The sequence below is a fragment of the Leucopleurus acutus genome (genome assembly GCF_964270905.1).
Source record: "Leucopleurus acutus genome assembly, chromosome: 12".
Lineage (NCBI taxonomy): Eukaryota > Metazoa > Chordata > Mammalia > Artiodactyla > Delphinidae > Leucopleurus > Leucopleurus acutus.
This window is the reverse complement of record NC_139154.1, coordinates 12,849,454-12,872,850: the sequence shown is the minus strand read 5'-3', so window position 1 is coordinate 12,872,850 and position 23,397 is coordinate 12,849,454. Positions and strand designations below refer to the sequence as shown.

General features: G+C 47.9%; 1 protein-coding gene across 4 annotated transcripts in view; it reads left to right on the top strand.

Annotated features, from left to right (window-relative positions):
• Positions 1-23,397, top strand: part of REEP1 (receptor accessory protein 1) — a gene marked incomplete at both ends in the record, with an annotated part of 107,641 nt that overhangs the window by 74,010 nt on the left and 10,234 nt on the right. For 2 of the 4 annotated variants that reach the window (XM_082851970.1, XM_082851969.1), the window contains 3 exons: positions 1,549-1,669; positions 4,169-4,282; positions 20,439-20,616. In XM_082851970.1, coding sequence (XP_082708096.1) covers positions 1,549-1,669; positions 4,169-4,282; positions 20,439-20,616 — 413 coding nt within the window. The remainder of the gene's footprint in view (positions 1-1,548; positions 1,670-4,168; positions 4,283-20,438; positions 20,617-23,397) is intronic. The other 2 variants (XM_082851971.1, XM_082851972.1) reach the window with 2 other exon arrangements.

Here is a 23,397-nt window from a genome sequence, read left to right as displayed (position 1 = left end):
AGAGTCAGCGAGGTCCCAAGATGTCAAAGCATCAGAGGACAGAAAATTTTAAAATATGGTTAATACACATCCGGCCTGCCAAGTATGGTTGCACAGGTTGTTCATAGCACAAGATATCTGGCCAAGGAGGCAAGCGGAGCTGAAATTCGGATGAAGCCCTGTTTGCAAGCCATGTGCTCCCAGGACTGCATCCAGCTGAAGGACTTGGCTTTTTCGCACACGTGCAGAGGCACCACGTGGGTCAGCAGAGGCCCGTGATGGCACTCGTCTCAGGTTGCTATTCTATATTAATCGTGATGATTTGAGCAATCTCTGTTTCCTTGACGGGACTACCAGTTCCAAGGACGCCAGAACCTTGTCTATGTTTCCCGCTAGACTGGAAGCTCCAAGAGAGCAGGGGTCAGGTCTTCTTTGCTTCCCACTGTCTCCTTGGTGCTCAGCACCTGCTGCCACATATGGGTGCCGGGTGGGTGTTTATGGGACGCATAAACACACGGCACGCAGGACTTTAAACTTCAGAATCGTATGTTATCTGTACCGTGAACTCTTCTTTCTTTCAGCACCAAAAAGATCAAGACCTTTTTGCCTGCTGTTGGTTTTTTAAATTTAATTTTTTAAATTGAAATAGAGTTGATTTACAATGATGTGTTTGTTTCAGGTGTAAGCAAAGTGATTCAGTTATATATTTTTTTCAGATTCTTTTCTCTAATGGGTTATTACAAAATGTTAAGTATAGTTCCCTGTGTTACACAGTAGGTCATTGTTGGTATCTATTTTATATATAGTAGTGTGTATATGTTAACCCCAAACTCCTAATTGATGCCTCCCCTCCTCCCCGCCAGCCTGCTGTTGGTTTGAATAGGGTGAGTAGCATCCTCTTTCCTGGCAAGCATCGGGCTAGCGTCCCTGCCTTTTTGGGGGACTAAGAAGATAGCCGAGGAGGGGAGGCTTTACTCTCAGTCTAGCGATTCTTTGTCAGCTCCGCCCTACTGTAAATCCTGTGTTTGTGCCTTCGTGGCCTCCAGTGAAGAGTGAATGACCGGGAAATTGGGCACGGCTGGTTGTGGCATCTGGGCCTACAGGAGCCCCGGCTCCAACCGAAATGAGCAGAGCTCAGACGGAAGCTCCAGCTGTTGTCAAGCACGGTCACAGGGTGATTGCTGGAGAGACCCCAGCTCCCTGGCTTGCTTGACAAGGAAAGAAAACACGAACCGGCTTTGGGAATTCCCTGGCAGTCCAGTAGGTTAGGACTCAGTGCTTTCTCTGTTGAGGGTCCAGGTTCAATCCCTGGTTGGGGAACTAAGATCCCACAAGCTGAGCCGTATGGCCAAAGAGGAAAAAAAAAAAAAAAAAGAACTGGCTTTCAAGAGGCCTTGGGCTTGTGCCTTGGATGTGCTTGTGTGTGCATACACCTTCATGGGAATCCGGGGGCCAGGCGGCCGTGTGCAGGCAGGAGAGGTGTCTGTGCCCCCAGGTCTCATGTTTCAGAGGCTCAGGGCGGAGTTGCTGAGAACCTAATGGAATGTGTATTTTCTCATCTCTCTCCAGGTTTCCATTCTATTATGAACTAAAAATAGCATTTGTAGCCTGGCTGCTGTCTCCCTACACAAAAGGCTCCAGCCTCCTCTATAGGAAGTTTGTACATCCCACGCTGTCCTCAAAAGAAAAGGTAATTTATGTTGCTCTGCCTTGCACTCCTTCCAGCGAGTGAAAAAATTTTAAAAAGTGATTTAAAAAAAAAATAGGCAGGTTGTTTTATTGCAGGAGGCTCTTAATTGACTCTTATTTCCCCCCTCCAACATTCGTTCCTTCTAATCTTTCTTTTTTAAGTCTATTTTTATGACCTGTATAGAAATAGTGGTGAAATTCTCCAAAGGATGTTATTCATCATTATTTATTGTAAAACATTTCCATACATTGAAACAAAAAGCAGAAGAGATTCACTCATAATTCAACTCCCCAAACTGAATTTCATTCCTTTCATCAGGCTCAGCCCCTATCCTTTTGCAGATAGGATTTTTACATAGACTATTAAAATACTTTAAAAACTTAACATGAACAGGAACGTTGAAGCCTAGAGAGATTAAATGATTTGAACTTGTACCCAGATAGCTACTAACAGAGACTGGAATATAATACATTTCTAGTATGTTTGCTTTATTGTTCAATGATAAAACGTATGCTACCAACGAAATACCTGCTACTTTAGTAATTATCAGTCAATAAGTATTAATGAGAATGGTCATAACAATTTGTTTCACGCTATTTATCATTTGTGTTTGTTTCGCTTCCAAGTACTTCACATACATCCTTGAAATGAAAATGCAGGTGTGTCTATTGTCAGAGATGGAAAAAATAAGATAGGGAGAGATTGCAGGAAGGGGTCAACAATAACTAAGGATTCAAGGGGGAATTACAACTTACACCTCTTGAAAAGAAATTTAAGCTACTTATAAGATAATGTCACTGTCTATAAAATTATTTTTTGTTTAACATCTCCACTGAACCTAATCTGCCGGATTTGCTTTCAATGGATTGTTCCATTGTTTTCTTAAGATTTCATACAGTAATAGATGCTGAGACCACTAAAATAAACATGACCTCTGTCTTATTAATTTGTTTGGTAGCTCCTTTTTTAAGTTCAATCCAGTCTGTGAAACGTTTCTTTAAAATAAAATTTTAAGCGTACATTAAAAAAAAAAAAGCCACTCCAAACCAAGAGGCAACAACAAAAACGCTGAGCAGATGCAGTATTTATCTTCTGAGATCTTAGACATGATGGCATAGCATCCTTTCTCACTTGGTCTTCCTAGTGACCCACGACAATCACCACACATAGTATATAGGTCCTTCTGTTGACTTCTTATCTTAGAATACATTCTCAGGACTGGGATTACTGGGTCCAACATTGTATAACTCATTAATGATATTATATGACTTTCTAAACTGATTGTGTGGTAGGATCCTACAGCCTGAATTAGGAGCGCTGTTGGTGGCTTGATATATTCATTTCTATTGCTTCTGAAAGTTGGATACTTTGGACTTCCAGGGGAAGCCTTTGCGTATATCGGTTGGATGAGCAGGCTACTGTAGACGTTTCTGAGAATCCGTTTAGGAACTAGGACACACTTCCCGTCTCAGAGGGTGGATTTTGAGGAACGGTAATCCCTGTCTCGACCTGGTTATCAAATCTCTATTCTTCCTGCTTCCCTTTCTCCAAACACTGGACTTACCCTGAAGCTGCCAGTGTAATTTCCATGGAAATGAAGGTGACTGACTCTTAAGAGCTGCCAGGAATCACTTCTGGAGTCAGCCAGGGGTCGCAATGGAGACTTAGTGTGGTGACTTCTTGAAGGAGCTTAAACAAGGACAAGGCAGGGGGTTGACTGCCCGCCTGCATACCCCAAAGTCAAGGAAGTGCACCGATGTGCTGAACTTCAAATGAAACGGAGACCAAGTGTCATTGACTGAACTCTGCAATGAGCTCCTGTGATTCCGAAATCACTGTTTTCTTCAAACAGTGACAACAACCACCCAAACCAAACAAACAAAAAGAACGAGCCAACGTTGATTCAAATTTGAACTAAACCAATATCTTACTTGGTCTCGGTCCCTGAAGTAGATGTCAATCCTCTTTCCCACCTCACCTTTACCTTGTGGTATGATGCTGGATGACTTCTAATTTATGCTTTTATTTTTTTATCTGTACAATGATCTTCTCTATCAACAAAAATAACACCTATTTCTTTCTATGTCCTAATCCCTCCCATCGATATATACACGGGGAGGGATATGGATATCGTATGAAATAGCTGTGGAATAACAGAATTTCAGAGCTGCCGGGGCCTGACCTCCTTGAGATAAGGAAGATGACAATGGTTCTTGGTTATTGAAACCAGCCACTGTGTCAGGTGCTTTCCTGGAGTGATCGCATATAATCCTCACCTTGCTCCACAAGTTAGGTGCTACCAGGGTCCTCATTTTTCAGAAGACAGAACCGTGAATAGAGGCTAAGTACTTCCCCAGGTCTGACAGCCAGTTAGTGGCAATGCCAGAGAGAATGAGTGGTTGGGCACAAGCCCCCAAGCTCAGCACTCAGGAGAAGGGAGAAAGAACAGAGATTTACTTGAGCTTTCCAACTCAGTGTGCCTCTGTTTTCCTTTGACAGGAAATCGATGATTGCCTGGTCCAAGCAAAAGACCGAAGTTATGATGCCCTCGTGCACTTTGGGAAGCGAGGCTTGAACGTGGCGGCCACGGCGGCGGTGATGGCCGCTTCCAAGGTACCATGTTGGGACCTGACCACCATGGCTGTAACTTGCCCAGAGACAGGCTAAGGACCGATCAGGTTCCTCATCCTTTTTGGGGTCCCATTGAAAATCTGAGGGGAAAAAGGGTGAATCTTGCCCCCAGAAAACTGCACACCCCCACACACGAATGATTTATGCAATATTGAGGGGTTCCCCGAGCTCCTGAAGCTCATCTGTGGGTCTCAAGGACCTCTAAAGTACTTGGAGTGAAATCCTTGGACGCAGAGAAGAGAGAAGGGGAGGAGAGGGAGCTCTTCTCTGCAACTTCCTAGGGTGCACTGGGAGAGTCACCTAAATAGACAGGTGCAGAGACTTATTACCTGAGTGAGTGGGTGCACTCCATGCTCACGTGGCCCCACAGATCCAGGGGAAGGAGCCCAGGGTCCTAGAATAAGTTGAGTGGTTCAAACGTGGAGGACAATGATATGTGTAGCAGCAGTAACTAGAGGTAGAGGAGGTTTGAAATAAATGCTGGTCTTGTGGGATATTGTGATACAAGCAATTACTTCCTTCTTTTTTCCACCCAGCCCTGTTCAAGGGCCCTCTGTGTTCCTTCCCAGCTTCCTCCCCCATTACAGTCTCCTTGTCAGTTTCTCGTTATGTGCTCAGCCCTGAAAAATTAAATTGGTAGATGTTTACTCTCAGAGCAAATTCAGCATATTGCCCTAGTGTTTCCTGGTGACAGCACCTTCCTCCAAATCCAAAGGTAGAGTAGGGGTCTACAGTTGGCTGCGGGTGGAGGAAAGGCAGTTATGCTTATGTCTGGAGAGATACAATGGTTGGGAGGTGAGCTGTATTAGCAGAGGGAAGCTATGAATCCTGGGTGGCCATGTGAGGGTTTGGGGGAAAGAGAGGGTAGAGCTGTGAAAGTGTTTGGAAGAGGACAATTAATACAGATCTTCGTGCTCCACGGGCTCCCAGTGGATGGTGGGATGGAGGGTGTTGATAGCCAGTTGGGTCAGGGAACTGAGCTGGGTTTTCTGGGCCCTGAACCAGGGAGAGGCACTTTAGGAGCATTTCTGGGAGGAAAACTTAGCACACAGGGCTGGGAGTTTGAAAAGCACCTTCCACATAAAGTCAAGGAGTTCTACAGACAAAGGCTGGCGGGGAGACAGGAGAACCAAAGGGGAGTGATTCCTATTTCAGAGAAGGACCAGGTGCTTCTGTAACACAGAACCATAGTGAAGTGTTCCGCTGGTACCTGGAGGGTCCCTGTCCACCTTAGGTACAAGAGTAGCTGGCAAAGTGATGAATCCCAATGAGTATCATCGGAGGGGAAGTTCCGCTTTGGTATCTGGAGATGTATCGGGATTTACAAAGAGCAGTGAATTCTAAGATCCTTCTGTTTGAGATGCAATCGTTTTAGGCTTTTGTGTTTAAGCTGACAGAAAAGAGAACTCAGAATTGCTAAATTCTGAATTCATCAGGCTAACTTTGCCACATAAAGCTACAGAAGCCTCCCAGGCCCTCTCCCCACCCCATCTTTGCTTCTGCACCTGAAGGAGTATAGGTTACTGCTCTGTTCTCAGCTCAGTTGTAGAGCATCAGTGTGGTATGTTTATCAGGGTGGCTCAGTACCGGTCACCAGGCCTCTCAGCCGTGTGTGTAAATTATATTCTTATGGTAATTCTGTAGGGCCGTCCTCTTCCAGGTCTGCCTCAAGCTGGAGCCTCCTGAATCTTGGCCAGTCACCGCCAGTCCCTCTGACCACCGGGGAAGCCCGTGAGCCTAGGCCTCCAGCCGGGCACCTTACAACTAACCTGAAGGAAGCTCTAGATAGTCTGAAACTTGCCTCGGAAAATAACTGCTCATTAGTTCTTTCTAGTTGGGCTAAAAAGTAGTGAGGGACGCCTGCTTCCTGCTGAATTTGGTTTCAGACAAGAAAATTTTCTGCCTTGTGGGGGCTTTGCTTTTCCTCTCTAAATATCTTGAGAGAGAAAACACTCTTCTTTCCCCAAAATAATGCCCTCTGTTTTTGAAACAGATGTGTACTTTGAAAAAGAAAAGAAAAGAAAAAGAAGTAAAATTCAACCTGGCTGAGGGATAGACCAGTGGTTTCCATAGTAACAATGGACCACTCCAGGCCGCGGCCAAAGGATGATAAGTCACCACTAGGTTCAAATCTGGCTTTAGTATCCAAACCACCTGGGAAGCTTTGTTTTTCATTTTTAAACAGATTCTCAGATGTGCTGAATCAGAATCTCAGGCAGTGAGCCCTTGAATCTCTATTTTTAACAAGTTCCCCAGATGATTTTTAAACAGCCAACTCGGACTCCCCTGGTGGCTCAGTGGTTAAGAATCTGCCTGCCAATGCAGGGGACACGGGTTCAAGCCCTGGTCCAGGCAGATCCCACATGCCGCGGAGCAACTAAGCCTGTGCGCCACAACTACTGAGCCTGCGCTCTAGAGCCAGCAAGCCACAACTACTGAGCCTGTGTGCCACAACTACTGAAGCTCCTGCGCCTAGAGCCCTTGCTCCCCAACAAAGAGAAGCCAACTCGATGAGAAGCCCTTGCACTGCAACGAAGAGAAGTCCCCGCTCACCGCAACGAGAGAAAGCCTGCGTGCAGCAACAAAGACCCAACGCAGCCAAAAATAAATAAAAAAAATAAATAAGTATATTTTAAAAAATAAGTAAATAAAATAAACAGTCAACTCTTTACAGGTCCCTGCCTGAGGGCCCATCCAGAACCATACACCACAGGTGATGAGGGTTAAAACAGTTAACTTTTTTTAACATTCCTGGGATGCAGATTTAGCTGCTTAGAAGCATTAACCTTGAGAATGAGAAAGCTGAGTCCAGAACAACCTTGTCGATTACCCCCAGGGGAACAATCAAAGCAATTTTTGTGAAAAAAAGACACTCTGCCCAGTCACAGTGGCTAGGGTGACCATATACTGTTCAAACAGCACACATCTGAGAGTGAAACGGTGCTGTAATTATTATGCTGGGACAACAGGTAGAAACTAGGTCTGTTCCAAGCAAACCGGGGTTTATGGTCGCCCTCCTCATGGCTCCATTTTACGTCTCTTGGACCCTGCCTGTCTCCTCCCAGAAAACACCCTCAGCCTACAAATCAGTTCTCACTGTAAACATCCGCTGCATTTAGCCAAACAGTTGCAGGAGAGAGGGTGAGGTGACTGAGAGCGTCCCTCTGAGTTCAGACAGATTGAAGGGAGGCTGGGACCAGGGGACCGGATGAGGGCGGTCACTCCTTCCTCATCTGCTCTATTTTCCATCCTTTGGTGGCTCCCCAGGAGGAAACTGCAGAACTTAACCAGAAGAGTGAAAGATCTTCTGCCTCCACTTTTAGTTAATCCTTTTTTTCCTTATAACTTTGAACCCTGAGCCCTTTCTCTAAAAAAATGAATGTTTGCAGGGTTTTGGGATCATCATGAAGTGTGAAGAAGCTTTGTAAACCATATCATTGTACAAATATAAGTTGTTATTAATGTTAATGTTTTATCTTAGAATAGAAAAGCTAAAACAAAACAAACAAAATTACAGGTTGGAAATTTCTCCCCAGGCCTATTAACCCCCAGCCCACCTCCCAGTTTTCCCCAAGGTCTAATCCTTGTCCCCGGGAAGCAGTGATGCATTTTTTGCTTTCAGCAAAAGCTGCTCTGTCTCCTTCCTAGGGACACACCTCGGTAGTACCTTCTTTCTAAGTGTCCCTAGTCTCTTGGCTGGCTCTGAGCTTAGATATTAGCGGTTTCCCAGCCAGTAGTTCCACCCAGAGGGAAAATTGAGCCCCACGTCTTTTTAAGACTAGAATTGGAGATCTCTCGCTTTTTAAAATTAATGCTCTAGAAACTCATTAGTTAAGCAAAACACATTCTCAAGGGAAGAGAAACAATAGTGAGAAAAACCAATTGATCAAGAGTTTTAAAACTGTCAGGTAGTCTTACAACTGACTTCCCTGGCGGTCAAGTGGTTAAGACTACGCCTTCCAATGCAGGGGGTGTGGGTTCGATCCCTGGTCGGGGAACTAAGATCCCACATGCCTCGTGGCCAAAAATTAAAAACATAAAAAAAAAAAAAAACAGAAGCAATATTGTAATAACTTCAATAAGGACTTGAAAAATGGTCCACATAAAAAAAATCTTCAAAAAAATCCCCCCAAACTGTGAGGTATCCAGGCCACCTTATTCCCCTTGCCATTTGAACCATATCCTAGGTCTCTTCCACCTGCCCACTTCTCAGGCCTGGTAAACCAATCTTGCTTTTGACCTGTCTCATAACTTGAAAAATAATGCCTTTTACTTTCCCTGGAGATCCTATCCCTAGAACAGTTCCAGTGCTGACAATAGTGTTATTAAAGTCACCTGTTTAAGACAGCTGGTCTAAGTAAAGCTGGCGTTCTGTGAATTAGGGATGCTTCGTCCCCAGGTTGCGTGTGGGGTTTTCCCCCCTAGAATCTAGTATTTCCTGTTAGATTGTGAGCTTCTGGCCCTGAGTGACTCTGGATTCTTTTCCTTTGTTTCTTGCTTAGCAAAAACCCAAAACCAAACTTTGCTAACTTGTCTGGTGTTTTGCACTCATTAAACCTTGTTGATGGGTCTGAAGAATAAACTTTTTGATGCCTCCACTCCTGCTCTGCCCGAAATGGTAGCCACTTGCCACGTGTGGCTGTTTAAATTAATTGAAATGAAGTAAATTTTAATATTCAATTCCTCAGTCTTTACTCACCTGCTTTCGAGTCCTCAGCAGCCAGCGTGGCTGGTGGCTGACACAGGGATAGAACGTTCCCACCATCGCAGAAAGTTCTCTTGGGCAGCACTGTCCCAAGCCTTCTGTTAAGCCTCTTGGGTTCTCCTTTGCCTTATTTCCATCTTCTCGCCTGCAGTGCTCTGCTTTGACAAGGGCCCCTCCCTTACCCACTTAGCTCTTTGGGGCCTCTGTATATGAGGTTCACGAGGAAAACGGGCAGATGGAGACTCAGCCTGCGGCATTGCCCATGGTCGATCATTCCGTTTCTTCATCTTCTCCCCTGGTCCGGCTCTGCTTTCACACCGTGACCTCCGCTTTGCTGACTTGCCAGCCAGAGCTCAGGTACTTTGCCTGCAGTTATGGTCAGTGGCCACCAGGGTATAGCCAAGCCTTGGTTATAGCCCTAGCATCTGAACACCTAGGCACAATCACAGAGAGATAAATTATAGTGTTTTCCCACTCATTTAAAAAAAAAAAATTCCCACTCAATTTTGCTTTAAAAACAAACTCTTTAAACAGTTCAGCATAAATAGTTTTAAAAAATGTCCTCTCCCTCTGATCCTTATTTTTTATCCATCACTGCTTTATCTAAACCTCTTGCTTGAATAAAAATACTGCTTTCAAACGACATGGAACTTTATTCTTGGAACCAGAAGCTCATTCTGGAAAGTTCATAAGCCTAGTGATTTGGGGCTTCTGACCAGACTGGAGTTGTTTGCCTTTGCCTTTGTTTTTTTTCTTGCCAAAACACCCCCACAATAGACAAAAGCAAAAACTACCTGTTTACGATTAATCAGAGGGCAGGTGTTCATTTTCTTTTTATAAAACCTCCCTGTATCCACTCATGCTTTGAATGTATTTCCAAGAAAGAAGAGAAGACTGCTGTCCCTTTTGGATCCCCGTGTCTCCCTCGTCTGGCTTCGCACGCTTGTGTCTGCTGAATCTAAGTGGCTGAGGACTCTAAGAAGTTTCATGCTCGTCCCTTCACCCCCTCAGAGGAACATTTCCCAGCCTCTGCGCTAGCTTATGTCAAGTTAGCCCTCTTTCTTCTGTTGAAGCCAAGGACCGTGTAACATAAAATTAATATTTAGAGTTCACCATGGCAACCATTTAAACACCAAGATTACATAAACTTATGGACAACCTGCTGAAAAAATTTAGGTAGAGGGTAGGGAATACTTCCCTCCCAGACGAATCAGCTTGCCCTGGAGCTCATTTCCAAAACCTGAAGCAGCACCTGAAGCCTTGTCCACTGTGGTTCCACCACACTCGCCTTTGTTCCTCGACACCCTGTCTTCCTCCCGATGTTTCTACTTGGAATGTTACCTCACCTGACTCCACTCCATAGATGGTGCGCTGCATTGAAACAAACAAGAGACTCAGTCTCACAGTCAGCAGAAGGCGGAGTTGCCGGTCTGATATTACTTTGCCAAATCTCTGTTCCAAGTTTGCCTGTGGAGATCATATGTAGCTGGAGGCATCGAGGGTCCCAGCGGAAAGAGAGAAGCCCACCTGCCTGCCTGACCTCTGAGAAGAGCCTGGTTGAACCTAGGAGGTCTGAGAAAGCACTTGGCTGTGTCGATGCGCCTTCCTTCCTGGTCCCCTCCTCCCCCCTGACTCCTGTCTCCTGCCCTCACTCCCTCAGTGTTGGGGGGAATTCTCCAGGGCCCCGCCTTGCTCTCCTCTCCATCCCAGAGCCACTCATCCTTTCCCTCACCTTCAGCTGTCACCACCTGTTGCTCCTGGTTCCCAGATAGGCTCCTCTCCCCAGGTCTCAAGTCCAGCATTTCTGGTTCTCTGAACATCTCCTCCCTGTCTCCTGGTACCTTCAGTCAGCATCTCTCTAACTCCAAATGTGTCGCTCCTCTTGTGTCCCAAATTTCTGATGATGACAAAATCACCATCCTCTCTGGACCCCAAGCTCCAAATTTCAGTCATCTTTGAGTTCCTCCTTCCTCTGATTGGCTCTTCAAGTCCTGCCCATTTGATACCCCTTCCTTCCTTCCTTCCTTCCAGGCCCTCTTCCAGGCACCCTCCCTTCTAGCTTGGACTATTGCAGTAGCCACTCAAGGGGTCACTGCCACTCTCCCTTCCTGTTTGAGGCCTGTGCATTTGGCCCTGATCCCAACCTTCCTGTTTAGTCTCTCCTGACCTTTCTGATTCTTGTATACTGTACTTACAGCACCACCTTCAGTGCTGTTCTAGAAATAGCAACTCTGCTGTTTCTAGAATTTTCTCTTTCCTGCCTCTACTGATGCTAGTTCATCTGCCCCTGTTCCCACCTGTTTGAAATCCTGTCCACCCTTAAAGGTCAAGAACCACCTCCTTCACAGCAGCCTCCTTAGGTTCCTGGTGGAACTGGTCTCTCACTTCATGGCACCCCAGTGGCCCTCTTGTAGTCATTTATATCCATGTCTTACCTGCACCCCTACTAGGTGCACAGTAAATGGTAAAGGGATGAAGGATGGCTGTTCATATTTTTAGCTATCACAGCCAGGAGAGCAATGCTTAGCAACAAGTATGGGCTTTGGAAATATGCAGACCCAGGTTAAAAAAATCCCAGCTCCAGGACTTCCCAGGCGGTCCAGTGGTTAAGATTCTGTGCTTCCAATGAAGGGGGTGCAGGTTCGATCCCTGGTCGGGGAATTAAGATCCCACATGCCACGCGGCCTACCCAAAAAAACAAACAAAATAACCCCCACCTCCCCCACTTGCTGTTGCACCTCTATGAGCCTCAGCCTCTCCACCTGCAAAATGGGCATGATAATGGTTTTTGCCACAAAACAGTCATGAGTCGATGTCCATAGAGATTTCCCAGGAGGCAGAGCTCATGCTGAGGCCACCTGTTGGTCACTTCTCCTGTGTCAGTTTGCTCTCTAAGGTTGACCATGATCTTCACTCACTGTTGAACCCATAAGAGAAACAAGTCCGATGCTGGCATTGGGAAGTTATTTGCAGTCCAGACTCTTGTGGAGAGGAGGCTGTCTCCTGCTTGTGCGGATCTCTTCCCGTCTTTTCTCTGTGGTGCGGTAGCTTGGGCACAGTTGGGGCGTTGCCTGTGCCCTTGTCCCTCCCTGTCCACCTTGCCTGTGCTGTGTGGCCCTGGGCAAGCCACTCTCCCACCCTGGGCTTCAGGTCCCTCATTGCTCTGGGCCCGACTTCCGCCTCCTCGTTCAGCCTTGAGGTGAGCAGTGTCCGAGTGGCAGCGTCTGTATAACACGTGAGCCCCTGCCCCAAACCCCACCGAGAGAGACAGAGAGAGAGAGAGAGAGAGAGAAGAATGTCAACCTGTGGGTTGTTAGGACAGGAAGGAGCCTTAGGTGCCACTCACTTCACAGGGGAGGACACCGAGATCCCAGTGCCCAAGGTCACGCTGCTGGGCTGAGAGCGATACTTCAGTTCCCAGTCCTGTGTTCCTGCATCACTCCAGACACCCCCACGGCCCCCTCCCCTCCACACACACTGAACTGACAATTCCTGACCAATTCTGCTTGGATCACACCCCCAGGCCCTGAGCCCCCATGGCTGAGCCTGAGGGATGCCTGTCTGCCCCTGAGAATTCTAGAGCGAGTCCCAGCCCAGGGTGCTTTTAAGGTTGTCTGCCTGCGCTTCTGACCGTTTTATCTGGAACACCTCTAGGAGTCAGGAAGGTACATTCATATGCGAGAGACAGCCAGCAGCTGCCCCCAAGGCAGGCTCCCACTTTGCCTTGAGGCAAGGCTGGGGCCACACTGAAATGCAGGTGGTGGGTCGCAAGTTACCTTAAGAGACTAAAGATAGTTTCTTTAAAGCTTTATCACTGTGTCCTAATATAACATGGCACATCAACTGTACTCAGTAAAAAGAAATGAGGATATTGAAAAGCAAAACAAATAAACAAAGCGTATCACTGTGATAAAGTGGGAAGTTGTAACCGTAGCTCCGCTTTTCACTGAGCAAACTTGTCTTGTGGATGCCCCACCTCTGGGTCCCCTACCCGACTCCTACTCCTTGAAGAGAGATCTGCCACAGCTTTAACCTGCCCTCAGGGCCTGGCCTCTCCAAGGAGGAAGCCTGGACCAAGCAGAGCTTCCAGCTGGGTCTCACTGGTGGCCTTCTACACATGAGGGCTGGACAGCTGCTGCGTGTGGAACCCTTCCCGGTGACCCCCAAACCCCATCACCTGGGTGCTGGCCTGGCTCAGATGACCAGGCCCTGCTCTGCTTTACAGGGACTCTGCTCATCTGTGTGCTGTCATTGTCCTGCACAGCCCTGTCTCGCTTCCCAGATCCAGGTCTTCATCTCCTCAGCAGCTGCTGTCAGCACCTCAGATCCAGCCTGGCCTGAGGTGTTGGCCAGTGTTCCCAACCGGCCTTCCCTCACCAGTTAATGTTCATTTTTGCGCTTCATCTCCCATGAAGGGCACTTCCGGTCTTTATTGCAGACATCCATGTGCCCAGCTCCAACCTGAGGAAGGAAGGCAGAGCAGATACCAGGGGCCGTTCTCCATGTGTGCCATGCAGTGTGTCCAGAATGTTCTCATGACTCTAAAATCCCACTGTCTTCACTTTGCTCACTACCCAGAAACCTTCAGTGGAGCTCTCATCGAAGTCCAGGTTCAGGCAAAATACAGTTTTTCCAGACTGATCTCCCACTCATCACCAGCACCCGAGCCTCTTCTCCTCAGACTGGTTCAATCTCAGTTTCCCAAATGCACCCGGGTTTTCCACTCTCCCACCTTGGCTCCAACCACTGTTCGGCCACAGTGTCCTTCCCCTCTGTTTCTGATGGTGCAGCCCTTGCCTCGCTCAAGTCTGAGCTCTTGGATGAGGCCTCCCCGGGTATTCTAGCCAACAGTACTGTCTCTCCGTCCCCTGAGCTTCTGTCGTATGTTTTGTCGTCTGTCATTTGCTGTCTTGCACGCGTTTGTGTCTCGATGCCTCAGCCAGACTGGGAGAACCTTGGAGTAGGAACCGTGTCCTGTTTCCTATTCATGTTTGTTTCCCCTGCGGGGCTTCACTCAGCACTTCAGGAACTCTCCAGCAGCGTTGGCTGCGAAGGAAGGAATGAAGAAGTGAGTGAGTGAATGAGTGACTTGTAGGAGGCCAGGGCAGCATGGCTCCCTTCAACCCATTTTGTAGGTTTGGTGCCCATGGCTTTTTTTTTTCTTTTCCCTCTTATCAGGTGGTTCGACTCTTTCCTTTTGTCTCCTCTTTGGACCTCAGAGAAGGGCAGGTAACCCCGCTGAGAGATGTGACTAACTCCAAACTGAACCCTTCGGGGATGGAAGCCAGCAGCCACCTGTGCCCACTGGCCCATGGTCTGGATCGGAGCCAGGTGTCTCTCCTCCCGACAGCCGTGTGTGTACATGTGCGTTAATCCCAGAGCCGAGGCCCTGTCAGCCTCCCCCCAGAGCCTCTTATTGTGTTGATTTGGTAGCATCTAACATGCAATTAACTTATTTGGTTTTTTGGTTTGTTTGTTTCATGCCTGGAGAATGAATTGAATTTGACGATTGATGCTACGGTGGGAAGAATCCTTTCTCTCTCTTTTGTTTGTTAATCCAATTCTATGTCACGAACGAGGCCCTTGCCTTCGTGCAGCATGTTGGGAAGGAGCCTGCTTGGCCTCGACGTGGAGCATGTATAGCTGTAGAGGTTAACTGTTTTAGCGAGGTGGAAACCCTGTGGGAGTTTAGAAGGAAGTACTAACTCTTTCTTTTTTTCAAATATTTGAATCGCCAGTGGGAAATGTGGTTATGCTGGTGGCTTTGTTATCAACTGCCTGACTCACTAAAGCCTTTTGTCTTTATTCTCATTGTCATCAGTTGAAGGCAGTAGAAACCATGTGAGGTGAGGTGGGCTAAACTTTGTGCTCTGCTGGAGCTCCCTCCTGTCACTTGTGTCCCTGTCACTGGTGTCCCTTCCCCTGTGTGTCCCTCTGGAAAAGAGGACCTCGCCGAGGGCTTGCAACCAAACTTAGTAACTGTTGACTCGGGGTTCTGTGGGCCCTAATGGCAGGTATTCTATTAGTGGTAAATTGTTTTACTTAGAATATCAGCTTTTTAAAGGTCTGGGTTTTCCCAGGAACACACTCCCTCCTCTGACTAAGAAAAGCATCAAAATATAGAAAATTTGCTGTGTGTTAGCTACATGGATTTCTTATCCCTTACAAATTGGGGGAAGGATGAGGAATTAAAGTTCTCAGATTCACAACATTGTAAATCAACTGTACTCCAATAAAAATTAATTGTAAAAATTAAAAAAAAATTTACAGTATCTATACATATAAATATGTACATAAAAGTACATATAAGTCCCTAAGGTTTATATCTTGAAGCCATCTATAAAATTAGAAAAATGTAGTAATTAAATACAAATGAAAAACTACATCAATAAAATTGAAATACAAAAAAGATCTCAGATTAATAGAAAATTCAGTGACACAGTTTACTTTTTTAAATTTACTTTTATTTATTTATTTTTGGCTGCGTTGGGTCTTTGTTCCTGCACACAGGCTTTCTCTGGTTGCGGTGAGCAGGGGCTACTCTTTGTTGCGGTGCGTGGGCTTCTCGTTGTGGTGGCTTCTCTTGTTGCGGAGCACAGGCTCTAAGTGCATGGGCTTCAGTAGTTGCAGCACGTGGGCTCAGTAGTTGCGGCACGCAGGCACTAGAGCGCAGGCTCGGTAGTTGTGGTGCACGGGCTTAGTTGCTCTGCAGCATGTGGAATCTTCCCAGACCAGGGCTTGAACCCGTGTCCCCTGCCTTGGCAGGTGGATTCTTAACCACTGTGCCACCAGGGAAGTCCCCACAGTTTACTTCTTAAAGTCCAATTTTCTAAGAGTTTTAGCCAGGAAAAAGAAAAGATTAAAGTAATCAGGAATAGATTCCCCTCCCTTGCCCCCAAGATACTTCTGTGGGATTTCTGGGGCTCTAGGAGCCCAGCTGAGAGAGCCACTGGGCCATATGTTGTTGACGTACCCAGAAAAAAGCAAGGTGAGTCTGTTAAAACAAACAGCATGTAAGCAAGCAGCCACAACAAAACTGGGTAGACCCTGCGTATAATACTGTGGGGAATAAAGAGGTCAAAGTATGACAATACAAGTAGGAGATTAGTTTTCATGGAAGGCTGTGGATGTGTTCCTTTCTGGTCCCATGAGGCTGGGCTCTAGAGTGCAGATGGGCTCAGCTGCCCCGTGGCATGTGGGATCTTAGTTCCCCAACCAGGGATCAAGTTTGTATCCCCCACATTGGAAGGTAGATTCTTAACCACTGGACCACCGGGGAAGTCACATCTACTTCTACCTATTAAAAAGACTCTTTTGGAGTCTTTAGACATAGATTTTTCTGTGTGTCACTTTTGTATATGCAATAAAGGATATAGGCACCATAAATTGATTGAAGTCTTTCTAACCTTCACTTTCAGAATCTGATTCTTCTGAATCACTTTTCAACTCCGCTCATCAGTATCCGTTTAGGATGAGGCCGCATCACTCTCTGTGCTTTCTAGAGCGTTGGTGATGCAGCGCTTTCATCTCTGAGATTTTCACCCATGCTGCTGATGCCCATTCTGCCAGTTCTGATGTTGCCACTTTCTTCATCTGACTAGAAGGTGTCAGTAGAACGTGTTCTAGGCAACCTAGACTCAGATTCCTTCTTCAAGTGGGTCTTTTTAAAAAAATCTTTTGGCTGTACCGCACGGCATGTGGGATCTTAGTTCCCTGACCAGGGATTAAACCCAAGCCCCCTGCATTGGAAGGGTGGAGTCTTAACCACTGGGCCACCAGGGAAGTCCCAGTTGGGTCTTAAATGGTTTGTTAACAGTGAACAGTCAGGAGTTTCCATTGTCTGGTCATGCCTTTGGGAATAACAACTAAGTGCGTTCATGTGTAGGCAGTGACAACAAAGACAAGGCAACAGCAATCGTAAGACCCTCCCCAGTTTTCAGAGGTGAAAAAATGTATGTCTTGTAATTGATGATAATTACCCACAAGAAGTCTAGGAGTAAATGGGCACCGTCGGTATTCCAGTGACTTCGTGATGCCAGGGCTCCGGGTGGATGTCTCTGCGAGTCTCCTTGTCACAAGGTGGCAGTTCCCACCCTCAAAGGCAGAAGGCAGGGAGCAGGGTCAGGCCTTTCTCCTTCTGCATGTGAGAGAGAGAAAATATCTTTCCCAGAAATCCCTTAGCAGATTTCCCCTTACCTCCCATTGGCCAGAACCGCATCACATGGCCATGCATAAGAGCTAGGAGGGAGTTTGGGAAATCTGGTTTTTTTTCTCACCATTTCGAGAACGGAATTGGGCATGACTTTTGGATGGTCAACTAACAGTCTATCCCACTGTGGTCAAATACATTTGGGATATGCTGAGTGAAACAACCCAAAACACTACGACGTCTCAAAGCTTTTCGTATGTGGCTCATTGAATTATAGAATATGTTTTTAAGCTTTTCCAAATTTAGGGAGTCCAAATTTATTTTCCCAAAAATAAGGAACCCAGTTTTGCAGAATACCAGAGAACCGCTCTTGGCTGTTCCCAGAATAAGAAAATGAAGGTTCTCAGAGCAGAGCTGAATCGGCCGGTGGAATAAGGTCTGTGGAAAGTGAATGGAGATGAGGTTTGGAGTAGAGACTGAGCAGGGCTCAGTACAGGGTTTACAGCTGAAAGGGCTATATTGAGTTGAACCGTCTCAGATTGTTTTGATGGGTACGGGCTAATTTGTTTTCAAGAGCCTGTATCCATGCTGCCGTGGTTTCTTCTGAGACAGGACTCAGTCGATACTGAGCTACTATTATCTCCTTTTCTTTCCTAACCTTTGCCACTTCCTGTCTTCATGATGCTAGTGATACTGGAGCAGGCCAGCTGGCTTCTGGGACTGGAATTGAGTGCTTTGCTGAAATGGTCATGGACATGTGTGATGCCTGTTGCCTCTTTTCCTCAGATACATTGCTGAGCCTTTGTAAGAGCTGGCAGACCCAGGGAAGGAGTTAGTCCGCCACCATTTATTTGGACTTAGAATCATGAAGCCCCTCCTAGTTTTTTTCCCAGAAGTGATCGTTTTTTTTTTTTTTTTTTTGGCTGCCCCCCGCAGCATGTGGGATCTTAGTTCCCCGACCAGGGATTGAACACGTGCCCCCTGTAGTGGAAGCACGGAATCTTAATCACTGGACCTCCAGGGAAATTCCTAGATGTCATCTTGAATGTTTCTGAGTAGAATAATCATGGGTCATTGGCTGATGGATTTGGAGGGGATTATACTGGGGAGTGGGTCTCCCCCCTCATTTTCTTGCCAAAGACAACCCAGCTGTTATGTCTAGAAGGTGAAGCCTCCAACCCCTTACCCACCATCGTTCAGGAGCTGTATCTGAGGCAACCAGGGAGATTTCTGCCTTTCTCACATAATGCCCTCCAAACACCCCTTTGCCTAGATTTAGAATTCTAGTTGTATATATTTTTTATTTTATTTTATTTATTTATTTTTAAATCTATTTTTATTTTTGGCTGCGTTGGGTCTTCGTTGCTGCACGTGGGCTTTCTCTAGCTGCGGCGAGGGGGGGCTACTCTTCGTTGCGGTGCGCGGGCTTCTCATTACGGCGGCTTCTCTTGTTGCGGAGCACAGGCTGTAGGTGCACAGGCTTCAGTTGTTGCAGCATGCAAGCTCAGTAGTTGCGGCACGTGGGCTCTAGGGCGCACAGGCTTCCGTAGTTGTGGTGTGTGGGCTCAGTAGTTGTGGCACACAGGCTTAGTTGCTCCGCGGCATGTGGGATCTTCCCGGACCAGGGATCGAACCCGTGTCCCCGGCATTGGCAGATGGATTCTTAACCACTGTGCCACCAGGGAAGTCCTGTATATATATTTGATTATTTAAATAGTTTTCTTTCTGCTGTTGTTAGTTTCCTGGAGACATGGTTTTTTAAATATCTTTGGTAGGCTGAGAACTTATCATTTTCATATTTTAATGCATCTTTGTTTCATTCGGACATTTTTTCTAAAACTGTCTGCAGGCTCCTTTGTCTTCCCCCGTTGCCTCTAATGAACTCATTCTGCGTTTGCTCCTTTAGCTAACTGACTCTTTTGCTAAAGTTACTTCAGTGAATTACTGTGCTTTGTTGGCTCATTTTCATTACTATTTAAGTAAAGTGAAAAAAAAATCTCCAAACCCTTCTGCCATCTCTGAAAGCCTCTTAGCTAATGCTGTCATGGCCCTTGTTGGTTTCATCAATCCCACCCCCCAGCCCAGAGCCCTTGTTAGCTGCTCTCGCTGATTTTGTGCTGATTTGCTGGTTCTGTTCTATCTGCGGTGCCTATGGTCCCCACGTCCTCTAGCCCTCTAGGACTACTCTTTCCTTCATTATTCAAATAAAATACCTCCGCCCCCGATCCATGCATCCCATGTACCTATGGGAGTGTTTCTGAAGATACCCAAGTTTATCAGTTTGCCTAGTGGTTACTTGCCTGTCACCTCTTGCTCCGAATCCCAGCCCAGTTCTCAATAATCCACGTCTGCTTACCAGCCCCTCCGCCCTCGGGTTTCCTTCTCCCCCGAACACAGCTCTCCCCCTCCAGCCCCTGAGGCACGCCTAAAGCAATGCTGTCGTCCCTGTGCCTTCCTTGTAATCTTTTCACGTTGACAGATTCTCTCATCCAGACAGCGAGGCCCTTCCCTTTCATAAGTATAATGGATCGATCTTGCTTTTCCTAAACAAAAGAACAGTTTCCCCCCGAGACAGCGTCTGTGGCTCCTTGAGAAGAAGAAATGATTACGGTCAGCAGTGTTTTGTCGCGTGTGTGTCTTTTTTTAACATCATCTTTCTCCTTCCTGATTCGTCACTTTGGGTATTTTATGGAGCTCAAAGGTGACAGTGGCAGTCAGTGCGACTCACGAAGAGTCGTGTGAACAGATAAAAGAAATGGCTGTTGTCCTACATTTAAAAAATACTGTCTGCATTTTATTTCCTTTGAAAAGAATAAGGACTGAGCACATAGATTATTAAGTTCTGATATTCTAGCCAGATCCTTGTGTCCTGGGAACGGAGCAAAATGTAGCTCTGTAAGGATTTTGATTTCTGTAAAGCCCGAGAAGCCGCAGACAAGCCCTGGAGAGTAGGAACCGAAGGCAGCAGTCGTTTCCTCGGCCCTGAGTCTGGCCGAGGCTCGGGCTTATTGTGGGGGGCGTCTGAAGGAGAGGAAGGAGCCTGGAGCCAGAAGAGCAATTCCTGAGCCCACAGGAGGCCCTAGAACATTCTGGGCCTGGATCCCCTCAGTGTCCCCTGCAAGTACACCAGGCAGCTGCCCCTCTGCAGAGTATTCCAGGGGACTGGCCTCCACCTTGCTGACCGTCAGAGCCCCCCTCTTGGCCTTGGTTGCGTTCGCCCGCCACAGCTGCCCCGGTCTGTGGGGCAGGCCTCTGACGTGTGCCCTGTCCTGTGTTGTGTCCAGGGACAGGGTGCCTTATCAGAGAGACTCCGGAGCTTCAGCATGCAGGATCTCTCCACCATCAGGGGAGACGGCGCCCCTGCTCCCTCCGGCCCCCCGCCACCGGGGCCCGGGCGGGCCAGCGGCAAACATGGCCAGCCTAAGATGTCCAGGAGTGCTTCCGAGAGCGCTGGCAGCTCAGGTAGGTGTCACTTCCCTTCCCCTCTTTTCCACCTCGTAGGCCTTGCTTTCGTGAAGGGAGACCCAGGCCCCCCTAGGGCCCTTGCCCCAAGGACTCGCCACCCATACAGACGTCCATCAGACCGTGCCAGGCCAGCCAAGGGGCAGAGCACCACTTGGGCCAGGGCAGAGGGCTGGCCTTGGGGACTCTGATCAGGGGCAGGGTTAGGTCACCTGCACCAAGGGGCCCCATCTCCTCCATCTGATTATGTGGGGGTGGGGGTGTTGAGTAGTAGTACCTGGACCAAGCCTAGAGGCGACAGGCCCAGCTGGACCTGGGCCAAGGCAGCTTTCTCTGTGTTCTTCTTCTCTGACCCCGCACTCCCAGGAGGGCTTACCTGTCGTGAGCACCTGAGTGTCTCCTCCCACCCAGCCAGGGCTTACAGCACGGTATCCTGTTCCCTGCACGGTATTTCCTGTCCTGCCTCTCACTCTACCATCTCCTCCCCTCCCTGAGCCACCATGCCCCATGCATAACCTCGGCCACCACATGCAAACGCCACACTAGCTCTGAGGTCTAATTCCTGTGGAGGCCAGGGCTTTACGGAAAGCACACCTCTACCTCGATGTCTACCCCTGGTAGAGGGGTACCTTGGCCAGGATTGGCCTGGAACTTCGTTTAAAAGTACAGAGTCCTGGGCGCCCCCCCCCACCGGGGGATTCAGTAGGTCTAGGGTGAGCCCCTGGTATGTGATGCTGTCGAGGTTGCAGCCACATTTGGGACCCACTGACGTCTGATCCCTCAGTGGGTTTCGGGCTTGTGGAAGGTAGGGGCAGGGATTAGAGGGTATGGAGTTGGACCAGGACTCGGTTTCCCAGACGGTTCCTTGGGAAGATTACGGGGCTTGGCTTTCGGGAGCTGAGCACTGCTGCTGCCAGCAGAAGGTTGATGGGGAAGGGGCTGCAGGGGATCGTTCTGGGTCATCACCTCCGCCCCTCCACCTTGCTGGGAAATTGAGCCTGGGGGCTGAAATTGGGCCACTATTGGAATCTCTGGCTGTGACGTGTGCAGGTGGTTAGCCTGCCCCTAAATGTATAAACAGGGACCTCCAGGCCACCTAGACCTAGACTGTGTGCTGTGAGGTGCAGCCTACAGGGGCATCTCAGTCCTGCACCTGGGGTCCTTCCAGGCCCCACCTGACTTGAGGGTCTAAGACATGGATGGGAAAGAGGGAGCCTCACCACTGCCCTGGGAATGACAACCCATGCTCCCCTCCAGGGAAAGGAGAACGGCTCAGGGCCCGGCCCAGCGTCTGCCACGTTCCAACCCTCTCAGGAGTGGCCTCTCTACCCCCGGCCCCAGGATTGAAGAACGTGGCTTTTCTGTTGGAAGGCAGAGATTTTAACCCTAGCAGGGCTGGGGAGGTGGAGGCTTGGCCATGGGGGTGAGGTCTACCTCAGGTAGGGGAACCCTGTCCCTGTGCCAGGGGAGCTTAGCATGGAATCCCCAAAGGCCAGGCAGGAGGGGACCTTGGGGATCACTCAGTCTAATCCTCTGATTTTGCCAATGAAGAGACAAAGGCCCAGGGAAGGGAGATGTCACCAGGGTTGCCTGCCGGTGGCATTCTCCTGTGGCCCCCTGACTCCTAGGCCAGGGCCTTCTCTCCACTCACCTGCTGGCCATCAGGTTTCCCTGAGCATCTACAGCTTCTGACCTCCTGGGCACCGTCGCAGAAATAGGGATGCAAAATGCAATTGGATATCGCCTCCACCCTCGGTCAGCTTCCCGGCTACGAAGCCTCAAATGAAAGCTGTCATTGGAAGAAAAAGGGCCCCAATTCTCTGAGGCTCAGTGGGCAGAGCTAGAACCAGTGGGGTCCAGTTCCAAGGGGGTAGCCACTTACCAGCTATGTGGCCCGGGCAAGCTGTTTATCCTCTCTGCACCGCAGATTCTTTATCTAAACACAGGGAAAGACGAGCCCCGTTTGTAGGGCTGTCGTGAGGATTCAACCAAAATAATCCATGTAAAGGTGCTTAGGGTCATGCCTGGCACTCGAGGTCGTAGCTGCTGCCAGTTTTGTTCTTCTTGTTGATATCTAACTCACCTACGAAAGCACTTTATAATATGAAAGTATCCGGGACAGAAATGGGCTGCCTTGTGAGATAGTGAGATTCCTGACATTGCAAGGGCCCAAACCAAAGTCAAATAGTCATATACCAAAGCTCTAGGGAGGGATTCCTGCTTTGGCTAGGAAGTGGGCCTAGGTGGCCCTACAGTCCCTTTCCCTCTTAGAGTCTATACTGTCATTATAGAGGTGAACGAAGCAGAGGAAGTAGGCTCAGAGAGGTCACACGCTGTGCCAAGGCCACACAGGACTGGAAGCCAGGCCTCCTGCCTACACCTCCCCTTGGTGGAAGATTCGTGACAGCTTCAGAACTAGGAAAGAGAGAGGTTTGGTAGGATCTGAAAGGTGATGGGTATTACTCAGCCGTAAAAAGGAATGAAATTTTGCCATTTGTGACAACATGGAGGGACCTGAGGGTATTATGCTTAGTGAAATAAGTCAGACAGAGAAAGACAGATACTGTATGTTTTCATTTATATGTGGAATCTACAAAATGAAACAAACAAATGAATATAACAAAACAGAAGCAGACTCAGAGATACTGAGAACAGACCGGTGGTTGCCAGAGGGGAGAGTGGTGGCGGGAAGGCGTAAAATGGGTGGAGAGGATTAAGAGCTACAAACTACCAGATATCAAATAGATAGGCTGCAAGGATGCAATGCACGGCACAGGAATA